This window comes from Adiantum capillus-veneris, chromosome 6, assembly GCF_014529385.1.
Source record: "Adiantum capillus-veneris isolate H3 chromosome 6, ASM1452938v2, whole genome shotgun sequence".
NCBI lineage: Eukaryota > Viridiplantae > Streptophyta > Polypodiopsida > Polypodiales > Pteridaceae > Adiantum > Adiantum capillus-veneris.
In genome coordinates this window covers 32,514,247-32,537,148 of record NC_140936.1, presented here as the reverse complement: position 1 = coordinate 32,537,148, position 22,902 = coordinate 32,514,247, and the positions used below count along the sequence as shown (strand labels likewise).

At 43.2% G+C, this 22,902-nt stretch overlaps 1 protein-coding gene across 1 annotated transcript in view; it reads left to right on the top strand.

Annotated features, from left to right (window-relative positions):
- The window catches only part of LOC147455322 (uncharacterized), a 117,435-nt gene that overhangs the window by 71,334 nt on the left and 23,199 nt on the right, over positions 1-22,902 (top strand). The window contains exons 5-7 of the mRNA XM_086514128.1: positions 20,310-20,398; positions 20,529-20,890; positions 20,960-21,036. Coding sequence (XP_086370254.1) covers positions 20,310-20,398; positions 20,529-20,890; positions 20,960-21,036 — 528 coding nt within the window. The remainder of the gene's footprint in view (positions 1-20,309; positions 20,399-20,528; positions 20,891-20,959; positions 21,037-22,902) is intronic.

Below are 22,902 nucleotides of genomic sequence, written 5' to 3'. Positions count from 1 at the left end.
AAACTGTGACTGCTTTCCATCCTGGCTTCTTATCCTTGAATGCCGATTGAAGATGAGCAAAAGCTCATCTACTTTTGCATTGCATTTCCTTAGCCGGCCACCGTGATTCTTCACCTTGTTTCAAATTGTAGAAGTTGGCATGAATAAAGGTTTCCTCATGTTAGTTTATGGTATGTGAACCTCCTAAAGGAGGCAATGATGACCATGCAATTGAACTTCTTCCAGGAAGTTTACCGCCTAATAAACCTCCTAACTCCTACAATCATCAACATGACTCTAGCAGAAGAGCAGTGAAGGAAGACTAGAGCTTTGCACATACGAATAACCGGTCTAAAAGACCAAGATGATGTGGAAGGGGAAGTCAAAGAACTTCTCCGCATGATGGGTAGTGAGGCTACTCATACAAAGGCATGGAGGGTAGGGAAGAAGACACAAGGAAATGGGGAGACTTCAAAAGAAAGAGCTCTAATCATGCACTTCCCATCCATGGAGGCAAAGAAGGACTTCTTGAAGAAGCGTCCTGCACTAAAGAAAACGGGCATATTCCTTGGAGATGACCTCACACTCACACAGTTTAAGAGCACACTGAGTATGGCAGATACTTGACTGATATGGGAACTGCACATGGATTGACCATTTTGAATGGCTTACAGAGATTTCGTGCAACTGGTGGTTTTACATGCTTTCCACACCGACATGGCGCTAGTATAGTGATTATGTTATGGCTCCGGTAGGACTCATTCCTTCCTTTCAGGATTTTGTGGTGGGAACTAGGCAGGTTGGGATAGCAGTCGATCATGCTATCTTGTCTTTCACTTTATCATTCCAGTTTAGCAAAACTCCATTGGGAGAGGTCTCCACACATACTCAGTATACCTTCACGAGGGAGACGGATCATGTGTACACTGATGAGATATACAAGCAGCTATGCACTCAGGTGCCAGGACAACCACTAGATGAGCTCACCCAGATTCTGACATGATGCAGCCTCAGAGGCATATCCCCATAGCCAGTCTACATGCAGACGATCTGGGAGCATGCCTCATGGCTGTTGCTATGATGAGGAGTGTAGAGAGATGAGGATCAAATTACAGAGAGAGGTGCTCATGGGTACTACTACACATAGACAGTCATGGATTATCTTTCGCCGCCTAGAGCGACGAAAGAAGAGGGCTTACAGGACTCTAGTAAGCATGGAGGCTTTTCAATGAGCACTCTCCATCGCCAACCATCTCTCTACAAAGTCAGGACTCTAGTAAGCATGGAGGCTTTTCAATGAGCAAAGTTGTTTATGAGTCAGGACTCTAGTAAGCATGGAGGCTTTTCAATGAGCACTCTCCATCGCCAACCATCTCTCTACAGAGACATGGGGGGAATATGCTACATCTCTCTACACAGCATCAGACAGCCACTTTTGCCTGACCCTCCAGAGGCATGCCCAGAAACATGTATTTTCTTTACTGCTGAGAGGGTAAGGAAAGCCATTGACAAGATGAAGACGGGAAGAGCACAAGATCATGATGGTCTGGTAGCAGAGTGTTAGGAAATAAGGCGTAGCTAAATAGATAATTGAGTAGATTACTTAATGGAGAGAGACAGATTTATATACACGAGATTATAGAGTAGAGAGAGAGAGAGAGTACACACGATATACGTGGTTCACCCAATGTGGGCTACGTCCACGGGAAAGCAGCCACTCAATGGCTTTAGTACTTCAAAACAAGAAGTAGTTTACAAAGGGATTATACCCTTAATGAAGCTCCCGCCTTGCTTCACTCTCAAGTCTCACCACCTCACACTCACCTTGTTGCATCAACTTCACACTATGAAATGTGTGTAGAAATGGCCTCCTTTTATAGGCCAAAAGGGATGCCCTCTCTAATGAGAGACAGCCATGTGTAGCCGCCCTTGTGCGAATAAGTCCAAATCGGACCCTCCAATCCGCTCATGTGTGGCCGCCCTTGAGAAGACAAGTCCGCTTTTGAATTCGGCCACCGGCCACCGGCCAAGCGCAACAGAGAACACACGGAGTCCAAGCTAGAACGTAGAAACAAGTACAGAGAGCTCAAGAAAACTCTGAAAGAAGTTTGGACGACAGAAATTGAGAGTGGAGAGAACGAAAACGCCAAAATCAAGGAAAACATGGATGTTCCCTCTCACTATAGGAAATTCACAATAGAGGATAGGAAGGTGGTATTAACCCCACCTATTCGAGAGAGAAAGGAGAACGAATCTTATGACGGACCGGAGGATGCAAAAAAAGTTGATTTAGCAGCTCCAAGTGAGACACCTAGACCGGTGTACATAGCCACAGATTTGTCTCCAGGTGAGGAAGAGAGACTTTTGAGTCTTCTCAGAGAGTATAGGGATGTGTTTGCATGGTCTTATAAGGACTTAAAGGGAGTTGACCCATTGATATGCCAACACACAGTCCCACTGAAACAAGACGCAAAGCCTAGTAGACAGAGATCATACACATATAATGATACGTTTGCTAAGCGAATCAAAGAAGAGATAGATAAGCTAATGGAAGCTGAATTCATATACGAGATTGAACACACCGATTGGGTATCTCCAATTGTGGTAGTACCCAAGAAGAACGGAAAACTCCGAGTGTGTGTCAACTTAAAGAAAGTGAATGCTGCAACAATCAGGGACAATTATCCCCTGCCGATAACTGATCATGTTCTAGAGCATGTATCAGGGAAAACAGCCTACTCCTTTCTTGATGGTTTTTCAGGATATAACCAGCTAGCCATAGCACTGGAAGATCAACATAAAACAGCTTTTGCAACTGAGTGGGGAATCTATGCTTATAGGGTTATGCCTTTTGGTCTAACCAATGCTCCCGCAACCTTCCAGAGGCTGATGACGCATGCTTTCAAAGAATACTTAAGGTTGTTTCTAGAAATATACATGGATGACTTATGTGTACATTCTCTTCTGAGAGATGAGCATCTAGAACACCTAAGAAAAGTATTTGAGAAATGTAGGACATATCGCATTTGTCTCAATCCTGAGAAATGTGTGTTTATGGTCCGACATGGCAGAATTCTGGGACATATTGTCTCACAAAACGGAATATCCACGGATTTAGAGAAGATAAAAGTTATAGTGGATATGCCTAGACCAACCAATGCGAAACAAGTACAGAGCTTTATGGGACATTGCGGATATTATAGACGATTCATTTACATGTACGCTATAATAGGCCAACCACTTTACAGGCTAATAGTGAACTTTGAATGGACAGAGGAGTGTGAGGAATCGTTCAAGAAATTGAAAGAGGCACTCATTACTGCTCCAGTCTTGAAATCACCAGATTGGGAGAAGATATTCCATGTGCATATAGATGCTTCGGCATATGCAATAAGATGCATTCTGGCTCAGCCAGAAGAAGGAAACATGGATTTTCCTATCTTTTACGCCAGTCGACAGCTCAACAATGCAGAGAAGAATTACACCACAACAGAGCGAGAAGGATTAGGAATGATATATGCTGTGAAGAAATTTCAGCATTATCTTCTAGCCAACAAGTTTGTGTTTTTTACGGATCACCAAGCCTTGCTCTACCTAGTGAATAAACCATGCAATACCGGGAGAATAGTGAGATGGTTCATTATCTTACTGGAATTCGACTTCACGATAGTAGTAAAGAAAGGAAAAACACATCTTAGAGCTGATCATCTTTCGCGATTGACGAATGGAGAAGACCCTATAGGAGTAGATGAAGACATGCCAGACGCGTACTTGTTCAACATAGAAATGATACCGAAGTGGTCTCAAAATGTCGTTAGCCTATTATCCTATGGAGGAGAGTTTGATAGAAGAGAATACACCCAGAAACATATTGCTATTCGGCAATCCAAGAATCTTCAATTGGTTGCAGGAAGGTTGTATCAATTGGGAAATGATCATATTTTACGACTATGCATCAATCATGAGGAATATAATATATATCTGTGCAAAGCACATGTTCAGGAATGTGCATTTCATTGTTCAAGAAGGAACACATATAGGAATTTGTTACAATTGGGAGTCTATTGGCCAGGAATGAAAGAAAGCGTACATGAATATGTCACTGTATGTATTATATGTTCATCGAAACCGCCAGCAGAGTATTCGACATTATATCAGATAATGATCGCTCCAGATTGGAGTCAGTATATTGTTGAATATCTCACAAATAGAACTTTCCCAGAAGGAACGTCAAAATCTCGTCAGAAATCTGTAGAGACAGAAGCTAGAGATTACGCTTTAATAGGAGATCAACTCTATAAGAGAGGTAAAGACAACCAACTTAGGATTTGCGCATCAGAGTCTGAGTATGTGATAATCCTAGAGCAAGCTCATGGAGGAGTAGGTGGAGGCCATTTCTCAGGTGATAAGACAGCAAAACTTGTCTTAGCCGCAGGAATATGGTGGCCAACATTACATATGGACGCTGAGGAATACGTTAAACGGTGCGATGATTGTCAGCGGACCAAAGTACCACTTAAAAGAGATGATATGCCGCTTAGACCAATGATGGGGGCAAGAGCTTTTGCAAAATGGGGGATTGATTATGTCGGACCCATTTCACCTCCTGCATATAAAACTCATGCACAATACATCATTGTGGCTACAGACTATCTAACAAAGTGGGTCGAAGCAAAGGCAACTCAAAAAGCAGATGCCAGGACCACGGCACAATTTCTATATGAATACGTCTTTGTACGATATGGATTGCCAATAGAAATTGTGAGTGATCGAGGTACACATTTTATAAATGAAGTGATAGAGATCCTTCTAGATGAATTCATGGTAATCCATAGGAAATCAGCCCCGTATCATCCACAAGCAAATGGACAAGCTGAAGCAACGAACAAAACCATATGCACGGTCCTCACGAAGATTGTATCTGAGTCGAGAACTGACTGGGACCAGAAGTTGCATTCAACATTATGGGCATATAGGGTAGCATATAAAACATCAATAGGAACGACCCCATATAACATGGTTTTTGGGCTAAATGCTATCTTACCAATAGAATTCTTGATTTCAACCTTAAGGGTGGCTAAGGATCTAGAGTGGACAGGGCATGAGCTTTCTGATAGAATAGATGACCTGGAAAAGCTAGATGAGCTTCGCCTAAAAGCAGTAGCTTCTATCTACGCTCAAAAAAGGCGACAAAAAGAATTTTTTGATAAGCATGTGCGGACAAAAGAGTTTAAGGTTGGGGACTATGTCCTAGTTTACACTCTGAAACAGCATGCTAAGAAGCTTAAAAAGCGAGGGATGGGACCTCTGGTGATTAAAGATCTATCACCAAGTGGAGCCGTCAAGCTTGCTACATTAGATGGAGAAGAAATGCCCAATTGGATTAGTGGATGCAGAGTGAAAAAGTATCTTTTGCCGCTAACCCAAGACATGCTTCTCAAAATACATCAAGAAAAGCTGCGTGTCCAGAAAAAGAAAATGATTTTGGAGGAAGCGCAAGCCGAGGCGAAGGAAAGAATGGAGAAAAGAAGACTACTACGTCAGAAACAGCGCAATGAAGGAGCAATACGAATAAACGCAGTCAGTATAACAGAAATGGATAATGACAAAGAAGAACCCATCATTGAATGCAAAGTAGGAACCAACCAAATCAAAGCCAGAGCACTATTGGATTCAGGAGCTCAAGCTAACCTACTTTCACTCAGTTTGTATAGACAATTGACAAATGACACTAAACTACAAACTGCCAAGCAAGAGTTAAAGAGTTACTCCGAGAATTCAATCAAAACTGTCGGATGCACAGTTTTACATATACAGATTAACCAGTATGTGTATCCTCATATGTTTTACGTGGTTGAAGACCAAGCTACACAACATTCATTATTGCTAGGACAACCATGGCAGAAGCAATACAATGCAATGATTGATTGGAGTTCTAAATCAGTGCTTATCAAATACGAAGGTGAAAGTCAATCAGTTAAGTTCACCAAAGGAGAAGAGCCAACTCCAAAGGACGAATCCAAAGACAAAGGTAAACAACAACCAGAGAAAAAGAAGAAGCAATGGCAACCAAAAGTTTCTATACAACCGGATTACTCTTCGACGAGGAATTCTCAACAGTGGATAAGGAAGACAAGCAATAATATAACAGCTCAACCTTGGGAAAAAACGGAGTCAAAGTTGGTATGGAGACCAAAAAAGGTTGTGCCAGAGAACACAAAGGTGGAAAACAAAGTTTTCAATACCAAACAAGAGAGTGATTCCAGACAATCAAGGACAATGAAACAGATCTGGATTCCAAAGAAGTTCACGACGGCACAAAGCTATAGCAAGCAAATTTGGATCCCAAAGATTTGTAAACAGGAACTCCCTTCAGTACAATCAACGGAAACTCCTAGGTATTTCAAGGCGAGGAAATCAACACAAAGAACAAAGCAGGTTTGGGTCGCAAAGAGTTTGTGGCAAGCACAAGTGAAGCGGAAGCAGATTTGGATTGTAAAAAAGAACAACAAAGTAAAGAAGAATCCATCTACTGATTCTACTACCGAAGTGCCAAAACCAACCCAAAATCCGACCACCAATCCTTCAATCAAACAAAGAGCAGCTTTATTGGAAAGACTGTTGTATCATCGCTCTACAATTGCATTGGGAACTGAAATCTGCAACTTAAGACATCATACGCGTATGATGTCTAAATGACCAAACAGAGACCAAAACAAAAATTTTGACTTTACCAAAGTGTTTAAAAGGGGGGGTTATACCCTAATTTCAACTTAAAACAAGAGCATTAACACTCAAAGAAACCCAAAAAGACAAGTCGGAGTCCTAGAAACGCAAAGAATAGGAAATTTTGGATTCAGATCTTGTTTTTACATTCAAACCTGACAAAAACACTTGAAACCCAATTATAAACATTGGAGAAGGCTTAAAACCAAGAATAGTCAAAATCTGGGACAAAAGACATCATACGCGTATAATGTCTTTTGGCACATCCACTGCTTATTTTTGATATCTGACCTGACAAGATTGTTACAAGCACTGTAGGAAGCATAAATATCAAGTCTTGACCCAAATTGATGAAAAAGACATCATACGCGTATGATGTCTTTGACCTAATTTTGGACATATTTTGATACTTTGCCAACATAGATCCATTGTAATAGCTGTCTAGAGGTTATATTTCAAGTTTCATCCCATTTGGATCACAATGGACCCAAAACAAGTCAAAAGCGGAAAATTGCCAAGAAAAGCCTAAATTAGCCATAACTTGCTCAAACAGAGTTTAAACTAAAGTTTGTGAGTGGACAGAGCATAAGGGGGCTACTGAGAGTGAGCATAACCAAAATAGTCTAAATCTGTGAAAAAAGACATCATACGCGTATAATGTCTTTTTCAGCATAACTGCAACAAAATTCTCACTTGATGAAACAGAAGTTGTCCAACTAACAAGATTAAACAATTGACAAAGTATCAATCAGTTTGGATCAATTCTGACCACAAAAACTTGGGGAAAACAAATTGCCGAGACGGAAAAGTTAAAGTCCTTTAGGGGAATTGATGAATTTGAGATCGGGCAGGAATCTCCAGAATAACCAACCAAAACAAGGGGAACAAGCAAGTGTCATATCAACCGAGGGAAGTGTAAACCAAAGTTGGGTGCAACCATTAGAGCCGATCTTTGAAGGAAGTGTCTCTGATACTTCTTCAGAGAGATCTTACGAGATTTTCACCGAACACTTGGAACACTTGAACGTGAACAACAGAGAAAATATGGCAGCAGGATCATCAAATCCTTCCGCCACAATGAAGCTATTGTTCATAAAATACCAGTACGACAATGAGCAAGGTGCCAAGATCTACAAAGATGGAATGGACCGCTATTGTGTAAAGATAGAGGAGAGACCTAGTGAGTTCAAGGACTTAGTGCCTGTGAGCTATAGTGGAGATAGATATCTAGATGACGAGGGTACCATGTACTTGGTAGTCCTAAACCCTAACATTGTGGACAAGTGGGGATTGATGGGCACCAAAGCCAAAGTAGATGAAGAACTTGAGGAGAAGGCACCAATAATGAACTTCCCTGATGCGAGGTTAAGAAGAGAGAATGAAACTACAAGGATCAACACTGATAACATCTATGTGGGGCTATACAAATATAATAATGGGGAGCAAGATCTCTATTATAGATGTGAAGAACCCTACACCGGAGAGTTGACAGACCAAAAAAGACTTTATGTCTTTACCTACACAGAGGGATCGGAAGTGAAAATTGCTGCTTATGACAAGTATGGGAGGCAATACTCAACAATGGGCAAGAAAGAATTAGAAGGATATACATACTTTGGGGGACCACTACATCAGTATTATGTTACTTCTAGCTCACAAAGACCAGCACCAACAAATGGAGTGCAAAACCCAATGACAACAGGAGGACAAAGAACTCAGGTTGCTGACTCTTTCAGTCAACCTCCGTACTCGAAGCTTGGACCAATGGGATCATTACATTCCAGAGAGTCAATGGATAAGAATCGAGGTAGTGCAGTTCCAATCCCCACATATACCACTCCAGGTCCAAGGTTCGAAGCGGAACCATCACATTTACCTCCTAGTAGTAGATTCAGGGCAGAGGAACCGACAAGGGTAACCCATGAGATCCATGATGCTAGAGAAAGATTTAGCCGGGACACAGGAGCAATGAGATTGGTAGCAGACCATAGACGTATGAGACCATCTCAAGTAGCCAAGTGTATGCCAAAGAAGTATGGTGGTTCAGGAGATCCGTATGCACATGTGTCACTCTTTAAGCAAGTCTTAAGAGCTGAGCAGATAACCGATTTCCATACACAATACGAGGGATTTGGTCTTACTCTAGAAGGTACGGCATTGACATGGTTTCAACCACTGAACATAGGGGGATTCCATGACATTGACCATTTGCTAAGAGAGTTTGCTGAGGAATTCTCAAAGCGAGGGATTAAGCACAATACGGTCTCACAAATATATGCTTTTAAACAGAGAGAACACGAAAAAGTGAAGGAAGCTTCACTTCGCTTCAAACAATACATTGAGAGATGTCCAGTACGTGAACGACCACAAGATGACAAACTATCTGTTCTCTTTATTGAGGGACTGAGAAACGACACTCTCAAGAAGGACTTGCACTTGAAAGCTTGTACAAGCTTCGAGCAAGTAACGAGAGAGGCATTGTACTTAGTGGATAACTGTACGGTTTATGGAGAGGTGTCAGCGGATACAGATTTTGCATCCAGTAGCTCCTCCTCCGTAGCGAGCGAGACTACCACTAAAAAGAATGTTCAAACAACAACCATGCCAAATGTAGAGCAAATGATAGAAGAGGCTCTAAAAAGGATGGCACCATACCAAAAACCATTGCCAAAACCGCTGAAATGGTGTGCTATTGAGCAAAAATGGACAAATCATCCAACAGAGGAGTGCTATTACAACAAAGGGTATGTAAGGGAGCGTCAGTATGCACCTCCTGCTCAATTAGCACCACCTCAGGTACATACAGTACCTCGATACCCAACGGGAAATGTACCAGGACCTATGGGGATAGAAAGACCGCAACCGGTATTGGGACAACAACCACCTTTACCAGGAGCAAGACCAATGGGCATTAGATATGCACCAACCTTAGAGAATCAGGAAGAACAAGCCTTAGTGCCTGTTCAAGCCTATTATGAAGAATCTGGTGCACACATGTCTCCAACTGTGTATTACCCACCAGAAGAACCCAAACAACCAGAACCATGGGGCATGATGGGGAATGTTGGAACCCCAACAGTTACAAGTGCTACTGATGAAGAGAGATACAATTTGGACGCAAGAACATTGATGTTCATAGCTCATGGAGGGTTAACAGGACAAAGACCATCCTATCCACAAAGGACGAATCAAATGGGACCAAGACCAGCACTAGGACCCTGTTACAAGTGTGGAGGTGACCATCTGATGAATGTTTGTCCACATACGGAAATCATTAGAATTAACGCTTATTGCACTGAGTGTGGGGTTACTCACTTCATTGAGGATTGTTCAAAGAATCCAAACAAAGTGCAAAAGACGACATTGAATATGCTAGAAACTATTCCTACCAGCAGTGGGTCTGAAAATGAAACTCTGATACCAACGCAAGTTGTTACTAGAGCTCAAGCTAAGAAAACCACGAGAGAACCTGAGAATGGAAAGTTAGCGACTGAAGTGGTTAGTCAAGAACCGCGGAGTCAGAGAAACACATGGAAAGCTAGAAAAGCACGCATGAAGTTGAGAAAAGAACGTGAAGACGCTATTCTAGCTGAGGAACTAAAGCAAACGAAAGAAAGATTAGAAAAACTTGAGAGTCAAAACGGGAAACGAGAGATGAGCCCGGAAAGAACGAAACAAAAGAGTATCAAAGAAACAACGAGCTTAAGCTCAGGGGGATCAGTGCTAGTCGACAAAGTACACGAACCATTGGACGCACTGATGAGAGCTTACGAAGCTAGGTTAAAGAACAACCAAACACAAGAACAGAGGTGGATGACATACCCAAACGCGGAATTGGAAAAGCAGAGACTTGAAATGTGCCAGAGAATGATGGAGACTGCACAAGCCTTATTAGAACCACCAAAAGAAACAATGAATTGTGGAACGGAAAACCCAATTCAGCAAGAGACTATCATTTCACGGGTAGCTGAAAAGACTCCCAGTGCACAAAAGCCTGAAAATACACACAAGGATGACCGCATAGTGTTGAACACAACCGATCAGGAGATAGAGAGTTTTCATCCAGTCATACAGAGGTCTTACGGAAGAGATGAGGATTACAATGAATTTTGGAAACAAGTGAGAGAGGCAAACTTTGCAAACGAGCTAAGTTGCCAAGCTAATCAGACAAATTGGGAAAAGGACATCAGGAACCCTCCCATAGTGGAATTTGAGGCTGGATCTCAAGTGGACTTGGATCTGCAATCTTACTGGGGAGATGGGGGCTCTGTTAGAACAATGGAGAGCAAGCCTCACTCACTGAAAACCTTACCTTCATACTTAGGAGAGTATGAAGCAAAATCCGAGATTAGAGCACTTCCCTCACGAAGAATCTCATCAGAAAAAGTCATGGACTCGTAAGGATTGATAGAGATCTTGTCAACACCAGTGACATGCACTATCACTCTAGCTGAGCTTTCGAGGCTAAGACCACATATGTGGACCACTGTAGGAAAATGCTTGGAGAAATTCGGGATAAAAGACCCAACATCGAGACTGAAAGAGGGTATACAAGAGCTGAGCAAACCACAAAAGAATGCTAAGCCTATACCCTTAAACAAGGTCGGAGAGTATTGCGAAGGTGAAGAGGGGAATACAACCTTACCTCTTACCAGTTGAATTCCAAGGAGTAAACACGATGGCAATACTAGACAGCGGAGTTGGGGTAGCCATTGCTACAAAAGAAATCTGGAAAAAATGGGGGAAACCAGCAATAAGGAAGACTAGGTTGAAACTCCAATTAGCAAATGGACACATGGAGAAACCTATGGGGTTATTAGAGAAAGTCGTAGTGACTTCTTGCGGCATTGAATATGAACATACTTTTGCTATTGTCGATTTTGGCAAGGAGAATAACTATGATATCATATTGGGAAGACCATTCATGAGACAGTTGAAAATGGTCCAAGATTGGGGCTACGATCACATATACCTGAGAAATATGGAAACCACTACACGTGTGAACCTGAGAGACCATAGCTACAAAGATGTGAACCGAACACCGGTGGAAGAGTTTGATTCAGCTACTTTGGCGGGATCCGAATTTCCAGCTTGGTTAGGTAAACCCAAGGAGTTATGGATGTGTGGAGCTTCGAAATGTGGAAGTCTGAAACGAGAAGAAGGTGTTTAAGAAAGGGCTATCGAAGACGAAACTTATATAGGAGAACCCTTTCCAGAGGACACGCTTGAACCATTAGAATGGACACACATTATAGCAACCCTAGATGTTTGTGCAATTCCGGATGGTCCCACAACGAAATTTTGCGACAAGGACGGGTACGATGTGGTTCCGTACTTCATGTTGAGAACTGTACTCGAAAAAGAAACTGAAAAGAACGATACACTGGAAAAGAAAGATGAAGAGGAGGTGTTTCACGACATTCCCAATCATCCTGAGTGGGAAAATGAAGCAGACAAGGAGTCAACGGACAATTGAAGCGGAAACAAAGAAACTATAACAGATGTCCGATTTTATGATTTTCCAAACCAAACTAAACAACGCCAGAAACGCTATAGAGCAAAGAGAAAAACAAAGGGGGTTAGAACCAATCCGATGCCTAGAATAAGAGGAAAAAATCAATTCCTAATGCTAGTAAAGGCGGAAGATTGTGTTAAGGACAAGGTTTCTGGAAGAATGAGAGGCAATGATCAAAAGAGCTTACGAAAAAACAAAAGAGGCTCAAGAAATCGAGTTCAAAGGAATGGAACGAAAACTGAAACTGAAAAATCAAAAAAGAACACACCAGCCACCGGCCATTGACTACCGGCCACCGGCCAACCGACTGGTTGTTTTCCGACCACTTTCCGGTCGTCGTCCGGCCATAATATTCCGACGAAAAAAAAGTCTCGGGGGCCTCCGTCCCCGAGGCCTTTAAAGTTGCCCCTGATTCTTGTCCGTGAAAATTTTGGTTTCCGGTGAGTGATTTTCCTTCACGCACGATGGCTTCTCCTCATAATGGGGGCCTTACAAATGTGCGCTTTTACCACAGAAAATTACAAGGGTAAATCAGGCTCCATACTTAACAATCTCCCACTTGGAGACTGATCTCCAAACCAAACCTGTGACTGCTTTCCATTCTGGCTTCTTATCCTTGAATGCCGATTGAAGATGAGCAAAAGCTCGACTTCTCCTTGTTGACCACCTTTGTAAACATGTCTGCAGGATTTTCACTTGTATGCACCTTTCCTAGCTTTAGCTGTCCCTCTGCCAAAAGAGTGCGTATGAAGTGATATCTCACCTCAATGTGCTTTGTCCTTGAATGAAAGGCTGAGTTCTTCGCAAGATGGATAGCGCTTTGGCTATCACTGTACAAGACACAATTGTCTTGTTTGAATCCAAGCTCTTCTAAGAATCTGTGAAGCCACATAATTTCTTTGCTTGCCTCCGTCATTGCTACATACTCTGCTTCCGTGGTAGAAAGTGAAACCACTTTCTGCAGCTTTGAAGCGCAGCTTACTGCTGTGCCTCCAACTGTGAACACATAGCCAGTAGTGCTCCTTCGAGTATCTTTCACCTGCCATATCTGCATCAGCATACCCTTCTAGAAAAATATCAGTTCCTCCAAAATACAAAGCATTTGTTGTTGTCCCTTTTAGATACCTAAGTATCCACTTCACAGCTTGCCAATGCTCTTTACCTGGGTTGTCCATGAACCTACTCACAACTCCCACTGCATGTGCAATGTCTCGCCTTGTCCAGACCATAGCATACATTAGAGAACCTACCGCTGCAGCATATGGAACTTTAGACATATAGGCTATCTCCTCTTGTGTCTTTGGACACATATCCTTCGTTAGTTTAAAATGACCAGCCAAAGCTGTAGAAACTGGTTTTGTATTTTGCATTGCAAACCTTTCTAGTACCTTCTTGATGTAATCTTCTTGAGATAGCTTTATTGTCTTCTTCGTCCTGTCCCTTGATATTTTCATACCAAGTATCCTCTTTGCAGCACCTAAATCTTTCATTGAAAAAGATTTGGACAGCTCCTCTTTTAGGTCTTTGATGTCCTGTATGTTAGCACTTGCAATCAACATGTCATCAACATACAACATTAGGATGATGAATTTCCCATCTCCCAAATTCTCCGTGTAGACGCAGTGATCCGAGTTGCATCTTGTGAATCCATGATTCAACATCCATCGATCAAACTTCAAGTATCATTGTCTTGATGCTTGCTTTAAACCATACAAGCTCTTCTTTAATCTGCAAACCATTTTCTCCTTACCTTTTACTTCATACCCCTTTGGTTGAAGCATGTAGATTTCCTCCTCTAAGTCACCGTAAGGGAATGCCGTATTTACATCCATTTGCTCGAGATTTAGATCATGAGCAGCCACAAGGCTTAAGACAAGCCTAATTGAGTTCATTTTTACAACAGGAGAAAATATTTCATTGAAGTCAATACCTTTCTTTTGAGAAAAACCTTTTACCACAAGCCTAGACTTGTACCTTTTCTTCCCACCTTCTTCTTCCTTTAGCTTGTACACCCATTTGTTTTGAAGTGTCCGCTTACCTTTAGGCAACTCAACCAACTCCCATGTTTGGTTGCGATGTAGTGAGTCCATCTCCACTTGCATGCTCTTCGTCCATTCTTCTTTGGATTCATGTTGCATAGCTTCTTCATATGATTCGGGCTCTCCAGAATCTGAGATCAAGAGATGGTTGAAGGAAGGAACAAACCTTTCTGGAGGTCTAATTGCTCTTGTAGATCTTCGGGGAATAGGTTGAGGCTCCTCATTTGGTTGACGTTGTTGCACATTGTCACCGTTTGCAGTCCTTGAGTCTTCACCGTCCTCAAGCTCCATGTACTCATCACCTGTTTCTTTTGTTTGTTTTCTTTCCAAGTAATCTTTGTACATATTTTGTTCGTTAAAAATTACATCCCTACTCCTTAAGATTTTACCATCTTCAGGATTCCATAGACGATACCCAAAGTCTCCTTCTCCATAGCCAATGAAGAAACACTTTTTGGACTTTGCATCTAACTTTGATCTTAGGCTTCTATCTATGTGCATGAAAGCCTCACACCCAAACACTTTGAGAAATGCATAATTCACCGGTTTACCTGTCCATGCCTCTTCTGGAACTCCCCCATCCAATGCCGTTGAGGGTGACCGATTGATTAAGTACACAGACGTACTTATAGCTTCCGTCCAAAGCTCAAAAGGTAGGCTTGCATGTAGCCGCATGCTTCGTGCTCGTTCCATGATTGTCCTGTTCATCCTTTCCGAAATCCCATTTTGTTGAGGTATCCTTGGAGTTGTCCTTTGCCTCCGAATGCCATTGCTAGCACAAAAGCTTTCAAAAGCTTGGCTGCAATATTCGCCTCCATTGTCGGATCTAAGGCATTTAACCTTGGTACCTGATTCATTTTCCACAAAGGCTTTCCACCTTTGAAATATGGAAAATACATCGGATTTATTCTTCATGACATAAACCCATGTTTTTCTAGTGGCATCGTCTATGAATGTTACATAGTACAATGAACCACCAAGTGATGGTGTACTTGCAGGACCCCAAACATCAGAATGAACCAACTCAAGTTTTTTATTTTTTCTTACATTTCTTCATTTTTGAAATTTTACCCTCTTTTGTTTACCATAAACACAATCTTCACAGAACTCTAAGTCCACTTCTTTCAAACCTGGTAGAAGCTTCTTTGTTTGAAGGATTTGCATTCCTTTGGAACTCATATGCCCAAGCCGGTAGTGCCACACCACACTGTCAACTTCTGTAGTTGTTGCACAAGTTGAAGGTTGCGTGCTCATAGTACACAAGTAAAGTGTACCGACCTTTTCTCCCTTGGCAACCACCAAAGATCCCTTTGAGATCTTCAACCGTTTGTTTCCGAATGCAATGTTGTGACCTTCATCGTCCAATTGTCCTATAGAGATCAAATTTTTCCGAAGAGAAGGAACATGCCTAACATCTTTAAGCTTCCATTCATTTCCGTTAGCAGTTTTGACAGAAACTGTACCTTTGCCGACAATCTCACAAGCTTCATCATCTCCCAAATATACAGACCCAAAATTACCTTTGGTGTAGTCTTGGAAATGTTGCTTGTGTGGTGTCGCATGGAATGAAGCCCCGGAATCTACTATCCAGGAATTAGACACATTCTCTAATGAGAGAATTAGAGCATCTTGCTCTACTTTACCTGCCACATTGGCCTCCGATGTTGGCTTGTTGGCTTGAGACTCTGTCTGTTTCTTCTTCTTGGACTAGAAATCCTTCTTGACGTGGCCCTTCTTGCCGCAGTTCCAACATTCAAGAACTGACTTTGTGCTGACTTGCTCTGTCTTGAGCGATCACGACCCTTTTGGTTTTTGAACCTCTCCTTAGGCCTTTCTCTTGTTTCCACTGACAGTGCAACACTTGATGATTCTCCTGTGCTTCTCCTTCGCATTTTCTCGCTTAGGAGAACACCCACAACATCATCAAACTTAAGAGTATTTGTGCTAGAGATAGAATTACTTACAGCCATCACAAGGCTGTCCCAACTATCCGGTAGAGATGATAGTATAAAGAGAGCTCGCACTTCGTCATCGAAATTGATTTTCATTGATCGAAGTTGACTTATGTTTGTGTTAAAGTCATTTAGGTGTTCTGCAACTGAACCATTCTCTGCCATCTTTAGATTGAACAAGCGCTTCATAAGAAATACCTTATTGGATGTCGATGGTTTCTCGTAGAAGTCGTCAAGTGACTTCATCAAGTCCTCCGTGGTCTTCATCTCCGAAACATTGAAGGCCACCGTTGACGCCAAGCTTAACCGGATTGTTCCCAGTGCCTTTCGATCAAGGACAATCCATGCTTCATCTGCCATTGTTGCGGGCTTCTTCGCAAGACTGCCTAGTGGCAAATAGAGGTCCTTCTGGTAGAGATAGTCTTCAATCTGCATCTTCCAATGTTGGTAGTTTTTGCCGTTGAACTTCTCAATCTTGAGCTTCCCTTCCTCCGCCATAACTCCCACTCAATTCAAGGAATTCTTTCCTTGAGATAATTTAGCTACGAGCAAACCTTGCTCTGATACCAGTTGTTAGGAAATAAGACGTAGCTAAATAGATAATTGAGTAGATTACTTAATGGAGAGAGACAGATTTATATACACGAGATTATAAAGTAGAGAGAGAGAGAGAGAGAGAGAGAGAGAGTACACACGATATATGTGGTTCACCCAATGTGGGCTACGTCCACGGGAAAGCAGTCACTCAATGGCTTTAGTACTTCAAAACAAGAAGTAGTTTACAAAGGGATTATACCCTTAATGGAGCTCCCGCCTTGCTTCACTCTCACCACCTCACACTCACCTTGTTGCATCAACTTCACACTATGAAATGTGTGTAGAAATGGCATCCTTTTATAGGCCAAAAGGGTTGCCCTCTCTTATGGGAGACAGCAATGTGTAGCCGCCCTTGTGCGAATAAGTCCAAATCGGACCCTCCAATCCGCCCATGTGTGGCCGCCCTTGAGAAGACAAGTCTGCTTTTGAATTCGGCCATCGGCCATTGAATTCGGCCACCGGCCACCGGCCATTGACTTCCGACCACAGGCCACCGGCCATTGACTTCCGACCACCGGTCATCGGCCATTGACTACCGGCCACCGGCCAACCGACCGGTTGTTTTCCGACCACTTTCCGGCCGCCGTCCGGCCATAATATTCCGGCGAAAAAAAAGTCTTGGGGGCCTCCACCCCGAGGCCTTTAAAGTTGCCCCTGATTCTTGTCCGTGAAAATTTTGGTTTCCGGTGAGTGATTTTCCTTCACGCACGATGGCTTCTCCTCATAATGGGGGCCTTACAAATGTGCGCTTTTACCACAGAAAATTACAAGGGTAAATCAGGCTCCATACTTAACACAGAGCACTTTATCCATGCCAGAGATATGCTTGCAGAGCCTCTTGCTATGATGTTTAATAGAGCCATGTATGAGGGTTTCCCTAAGACCTGTATCATGTCCACTATCGTGCCTATCTTTAAGTCGGGAGATCCTATGCTTCCCAGGAATTACCATACCATCATGGTTGGTCACACTCTGGCTAGGCTATATGCATCAATTCTTGAGCATGAGCTGAGTGGATTGGCAGAGAGGGAGGGCATACGGGCAGCAGGACAAGTAGGCTTCAAGAGAGGTTTCTCCACTCTTGACCAGATTTTGACATTCAGAGCCATTATTGAGGAGGGTAGACACCATGGCAGGAGGATATATTGTAGCTTTGTGGATTTCCGCAAAGCCTTTGATACAGAGCCACGAGCCAGACTCATATGCAGATTGCAGGACATGGAGGTGCCCACAGAGCTGATCTGGGGGATCTTAGCTTTATACAGGACAGTGGTAGGACATGTACGCACTACTCAGGGCATGTTCGACATGGTTCACTCCACCATTGAGGCAGGGTTGTCCCTTATCTCCGACTCTCTTTGGGATATATGTAGATGAGTTTTCAGATTATATACATACAGAGGGTGATAGAGGTGCCCAGCTTGCAGGGACATGGATTCCGTTGCTATTATATGTTGATGATATTGTGTTGATCTCCGATTCTCGAGAGGGGATGCAGCGTCATTTGGATGCATTGCACGGATTTGCACGGGACAGTGGATTGTCTGTGAACCTTGGTAAGACCAAGGTAATGGTGTTTAACACCACGGCGCAGTGGGTAAGGAGGTCTTCCCCCACTTTTACATATGGTTGAGAGACTGTGGAGTATGCAGATACATACACTTATCTTGGGGCGGTTTTTAGTGGTCCAGTATTTTCCCTGAGGCGTGCATCATATACGCGATTGACCAGAGCCTATGCAGCATTGGGGAGACTTGAGAGGATATGTTCGCTGGTTCAATTCCAGGAACCTTGGACAAAGCTTTGGCTCTTTGACACTTTGGTCACTTCGGCCATGCTGTACGGAGTGGAGATATGGGGCCCCTCAATTGATCACCATAGCAGAGCTGACAGTACTGATAGATGGAGATGTATCGAGAAGCCCTTGGTGTCTATGATTTCTCGGATGATTAGGACCAAGGCCTCAGTACCACATGACATTGTTAGGGCGGAGTTCGCTGCTCCTCCATTGTTAGTGGAGGCACTCACACGATCAGTTTCATTTATGCATAGCACTTGGGCTCTCCCCTGAGACAGATATGCTCGATTAACACTAGAATCTTCGCGACAACTGGCATTGCAAGGAGATAGATCATGTTGGTATGCAGAGATGGCATCTTGGTTTCAGTTACATGGCTTTAGTATGGATCGGCCAGCCCCATTTCAGTACTCTCTGGATGCACCCTCCATCTCCCTCACTAGGGTAGAGATTACTAGGCTCATCAGACAGGACTTGATTCAACTGGATACGAAGAGGACATAGATACAACCTACACATGAGCTAGGTACGAAGATGACTTTCTATAGAGAGCATCTTCTCCAACTCACGGAGGATGGTTTTGTGATCAGACCAGGATACATGGACGAGTACTCATCTATCCCACGGGATCGATGTGCTATTGGTCAGATACGCACATCCTCACATCAGCTAGAGATTGAGACAGGCAGATTTAGAGGAGTACCCGTTGAGCCAGGATTTGTCAGGTGTGCCAGATAGAGCCAAAGACAGAGCTACATTACATATGTCACTGCCCAGTATACTATGAGATACGAGGCCGCTTTCACTGTCTATTCAGAGAGGGTTTAGGGCCACTTTCTAGAGTCAAGAGATACGAGGATCAGAGATGCCTCAGATTATACTTATTGGAGATTCGCAAACACAGAGAGGACCTCTTGAAGAGGGGCACAATGAGAGAGATCCAGCAACAACGGAAGATAACAGATTTCTTTCAGTCACAGACGGAGGAGTCCGAGTAGCCCCAACAGCATAACAACACCAGAGGCACCAGAGGCATACTGCTTGATCGGGCGATAGAGTTGGGGTGGTCCCGTCGCCCACGGATGAGGGGGCCCTCTCGACATCGACGCAAACTGCGACAGAGGATCCATACCATACTGGCGCGACATAGGAGCTGTCCCGACAGAGTGCCTACCTTGGAGGACATTGAATCTCTATAGCCTTTTGGATACTGATGTATATGTATATGTATATGATGCCTCGATTGTCAGAGAGCTCCATTGTACAGCTCACCCCTTTGTATTCCCCTTGTATCAGCTTTCACCCCACCCCTACCCACTATTTTCTTTTCAGCTCTTTGTACTTTTTGTGCCCAGACCTGGTATTAGATTCACCACATGTAACCTTTTGGTCTCATAGGTCATTTTGTATATATATATATACCAGCTTCATAACCTTTCCTACTGGGATTGTTTTAAGATCTAGGGTGTTTTCTTTTACACTTTATCTCAGATGATTGTATCACATCTGATACGGTTGTAGCTTTTGGTCTCTTAGGTTATTGGGGTTTTTTAAAGACGTTAATATAACACTTCATCTCATTTTATTTCTCATATTTATGTGTGTGTGCGCGCTTGCGTGCAACCATTTCTGTAGCGGTATGTCTATTGCAAGGTTTGTGACAATTTATGCAGCTAATGCGTATTTTCCCTGTGTTTGAGCAGTGGGTTGTTGAACGCTTATGTGACAAATATCCTCATGCAGAGGTGGCGACCTTGTTAGAAGTTCTTCGTGCAACAAACTTTAACCTCAAGTATGCATAATACTCTCTTACAATGTAGCCCAGATCTAAGCTTTTATAACCTCCAAGTTCTTTTCTTTAACAGAAATTCTTCAGTTTGCACTACATATTTCTTTTGTTGAAAGGGAGTACCTGTTTGAAGTGATGCAGAGAAAATGTTGCAGGAAGCTTGTCTTCATGAAGGTAGTCCTGGCGCTGAAGAAAGAAAGGATCCTTGTCAGCTCGCTAAGACAATTCTAGAATCATTATTTAGCGGCCTGAAAGAAGTGGTTGTCGATTGTGAAGAGAAGTGCAAGAAAAACATTACAAGGCAGATGAAAGAGACAGCTGCAAAGGCAGTGGAGGTGCCCAAATGGAAAGCAGTCACTAGCGCTGAACTGTCTATGTTAGAAGATGAAGAACGTATAGAAGAAAGGAAATTATCTGATGTGGATCAGCTAAATAAATTGGTGAAGGGATCTGCATTAGCTACCTCATCAAAGGAAGAGGGGAGAAGCTCTTATGGTATAGATGCTACAACCTCCCTGTCTATGTCTGAAACTTAAATGTTAGTAACCACTCCTATATGTGCAGGCGATTGGGATGATTATGAGCGTCACCAGGCTAGCGCAAAGCAACACTGGAAGACAATGCAATCGTATTTAACAGCTGTAAGGAAAATGCCTGGAGGGTTTTTTTTTTGGTTTTGTTGAATGTGTAAAAATCTCTAGCTTTACATACTTTGTAAATTCTCTTATCTGTGGGATGAGTCCGAGCTCCTAGGAGCACAAATGAAAGGGCTAGAGGGGTGATCTTGCTACATGTGGCTTTTTGGCCCATGTACATATCCAGATTCTCAAGCAATATCCAGATTTGCAGTCAAAAGATGGACTCCTACAGGTTCATATGTTCGTTTTACGTATTTGAGACGGCATGCTCCTATTTTTCAGGGATGGGCAGCCACTCTCATGATGCGCTTCATTTTTCAGAGCCATGTCTCCCTTGCTTTGGTGCTGGTCCGCAAGTGTAAGTGTGTGCGTGCGTGCGTGCGTGTAAGGGCACCTGCACACGCTCGAGTTCCTCCTCCTCGAAGCTCCTGGGCCTCACTTTCTCCCTTGCATGCATGCTAACATGCCAAAAGTAATACACTACGTCCCTCTCCACTTGGCTCTCGATACTAATGTGAGGGCAAGGGAAAAACCTCACTTATATAGCCATCTATGGCTATATAAGGCCACTTGGGCTCATAGCCCCTTTACAGGCCCTTCCTTGGTCCCTTGTCCTCACAGGAGGCTTGACATGCTTTCCACACGAAGGACTAGGATTGGAGCCTCCATGGTGGACTATAGTATGGGGTCAAGAGGCCTCCCACTTAGTCACCTCATTCTTTGTACCACCACGCCCCATCGGTGTCAATCAACATACTCAGCCATATCCCTGGCAAAAGCACCACTAATACCAGCCTCTATCACGAAGACACTACACACTATGATCTACTTTACATATGATTGTCTGATATATACATTAGCAGTGTACATAATGGGCTACTAGGCATAGACCCCATAGCACCCATGGATATGATCACCACCCGACTCGCCTCATTCAATAGGAGTACAAAGCTTCCCTCATTGAGTAAGCTCAAGATAGCCTATCGTATCTAGGACTATGCCCCACCCCAAAATAGATGGTATGTTGGATGAGTGCATAGCTTTATACTCACTCCTACGTACCCAGGGAGCATTGGGGTTCATCACACAAGAGGATGCCAAAGGAGAGATGGGGAGACTATGCCTGCCGTAAAAGGCTGGCTTTTGCAGAGGGACAGGAGATGGAGAGACTTTACCCTCCGTAAAGGCGGGCTTTTGCAGAGGGACAAGAGATGGAGATCTTCCGGTTCTATTTGAGTAGAGCAGCCCTATTGCATGGCGGAGATTCAGAGAGCCATGGACATAGAGACCCATTGCTGACCCACATATGTAGAGGGCTTATGCCCCGTTCCACAGCAGCTGTCTATACTGCTACCACAAGAACCCCAACCTAGCACTGCCAACTTCTTTACCCATTTGATGTTAAAGAATGCTATTCACTGTCTCCAGTATGGACGTACAACTTACCACATGGACTTACAAGGTGAGCATCTCATAAATGCAGTGGATTCACTAGTTCCTTTCCTTGCACATCTATTTTGGCAGGGTACTAACAGCGGGTTTATTGGTTGAGTGGACGATGGACACCGTTGTGCCAATCCACAAAGTAGGAGATATGCTCAATCCAAGCAACTGCAGGACATTCATGGTTGGTCATGTATTGGTCAAACTTTATGGAGCAATGTTTGAGTAAGAGTTGAGTTTATATGCGGAGTGTTAGGGCTTACGTGCATCAAGACGTGCCATTTTGAGGTCTCCGTTCCTCGTTCCCATTCCTACTGGCCGTTCCGAATCCCCATTCTGCCTTTCAAACGTGAGTATCTGTAACAGGGAATGGCATTTCATGCCCATTGCCAATCCCCGTTCCCCATTCTGATATCCTGTTCCGGG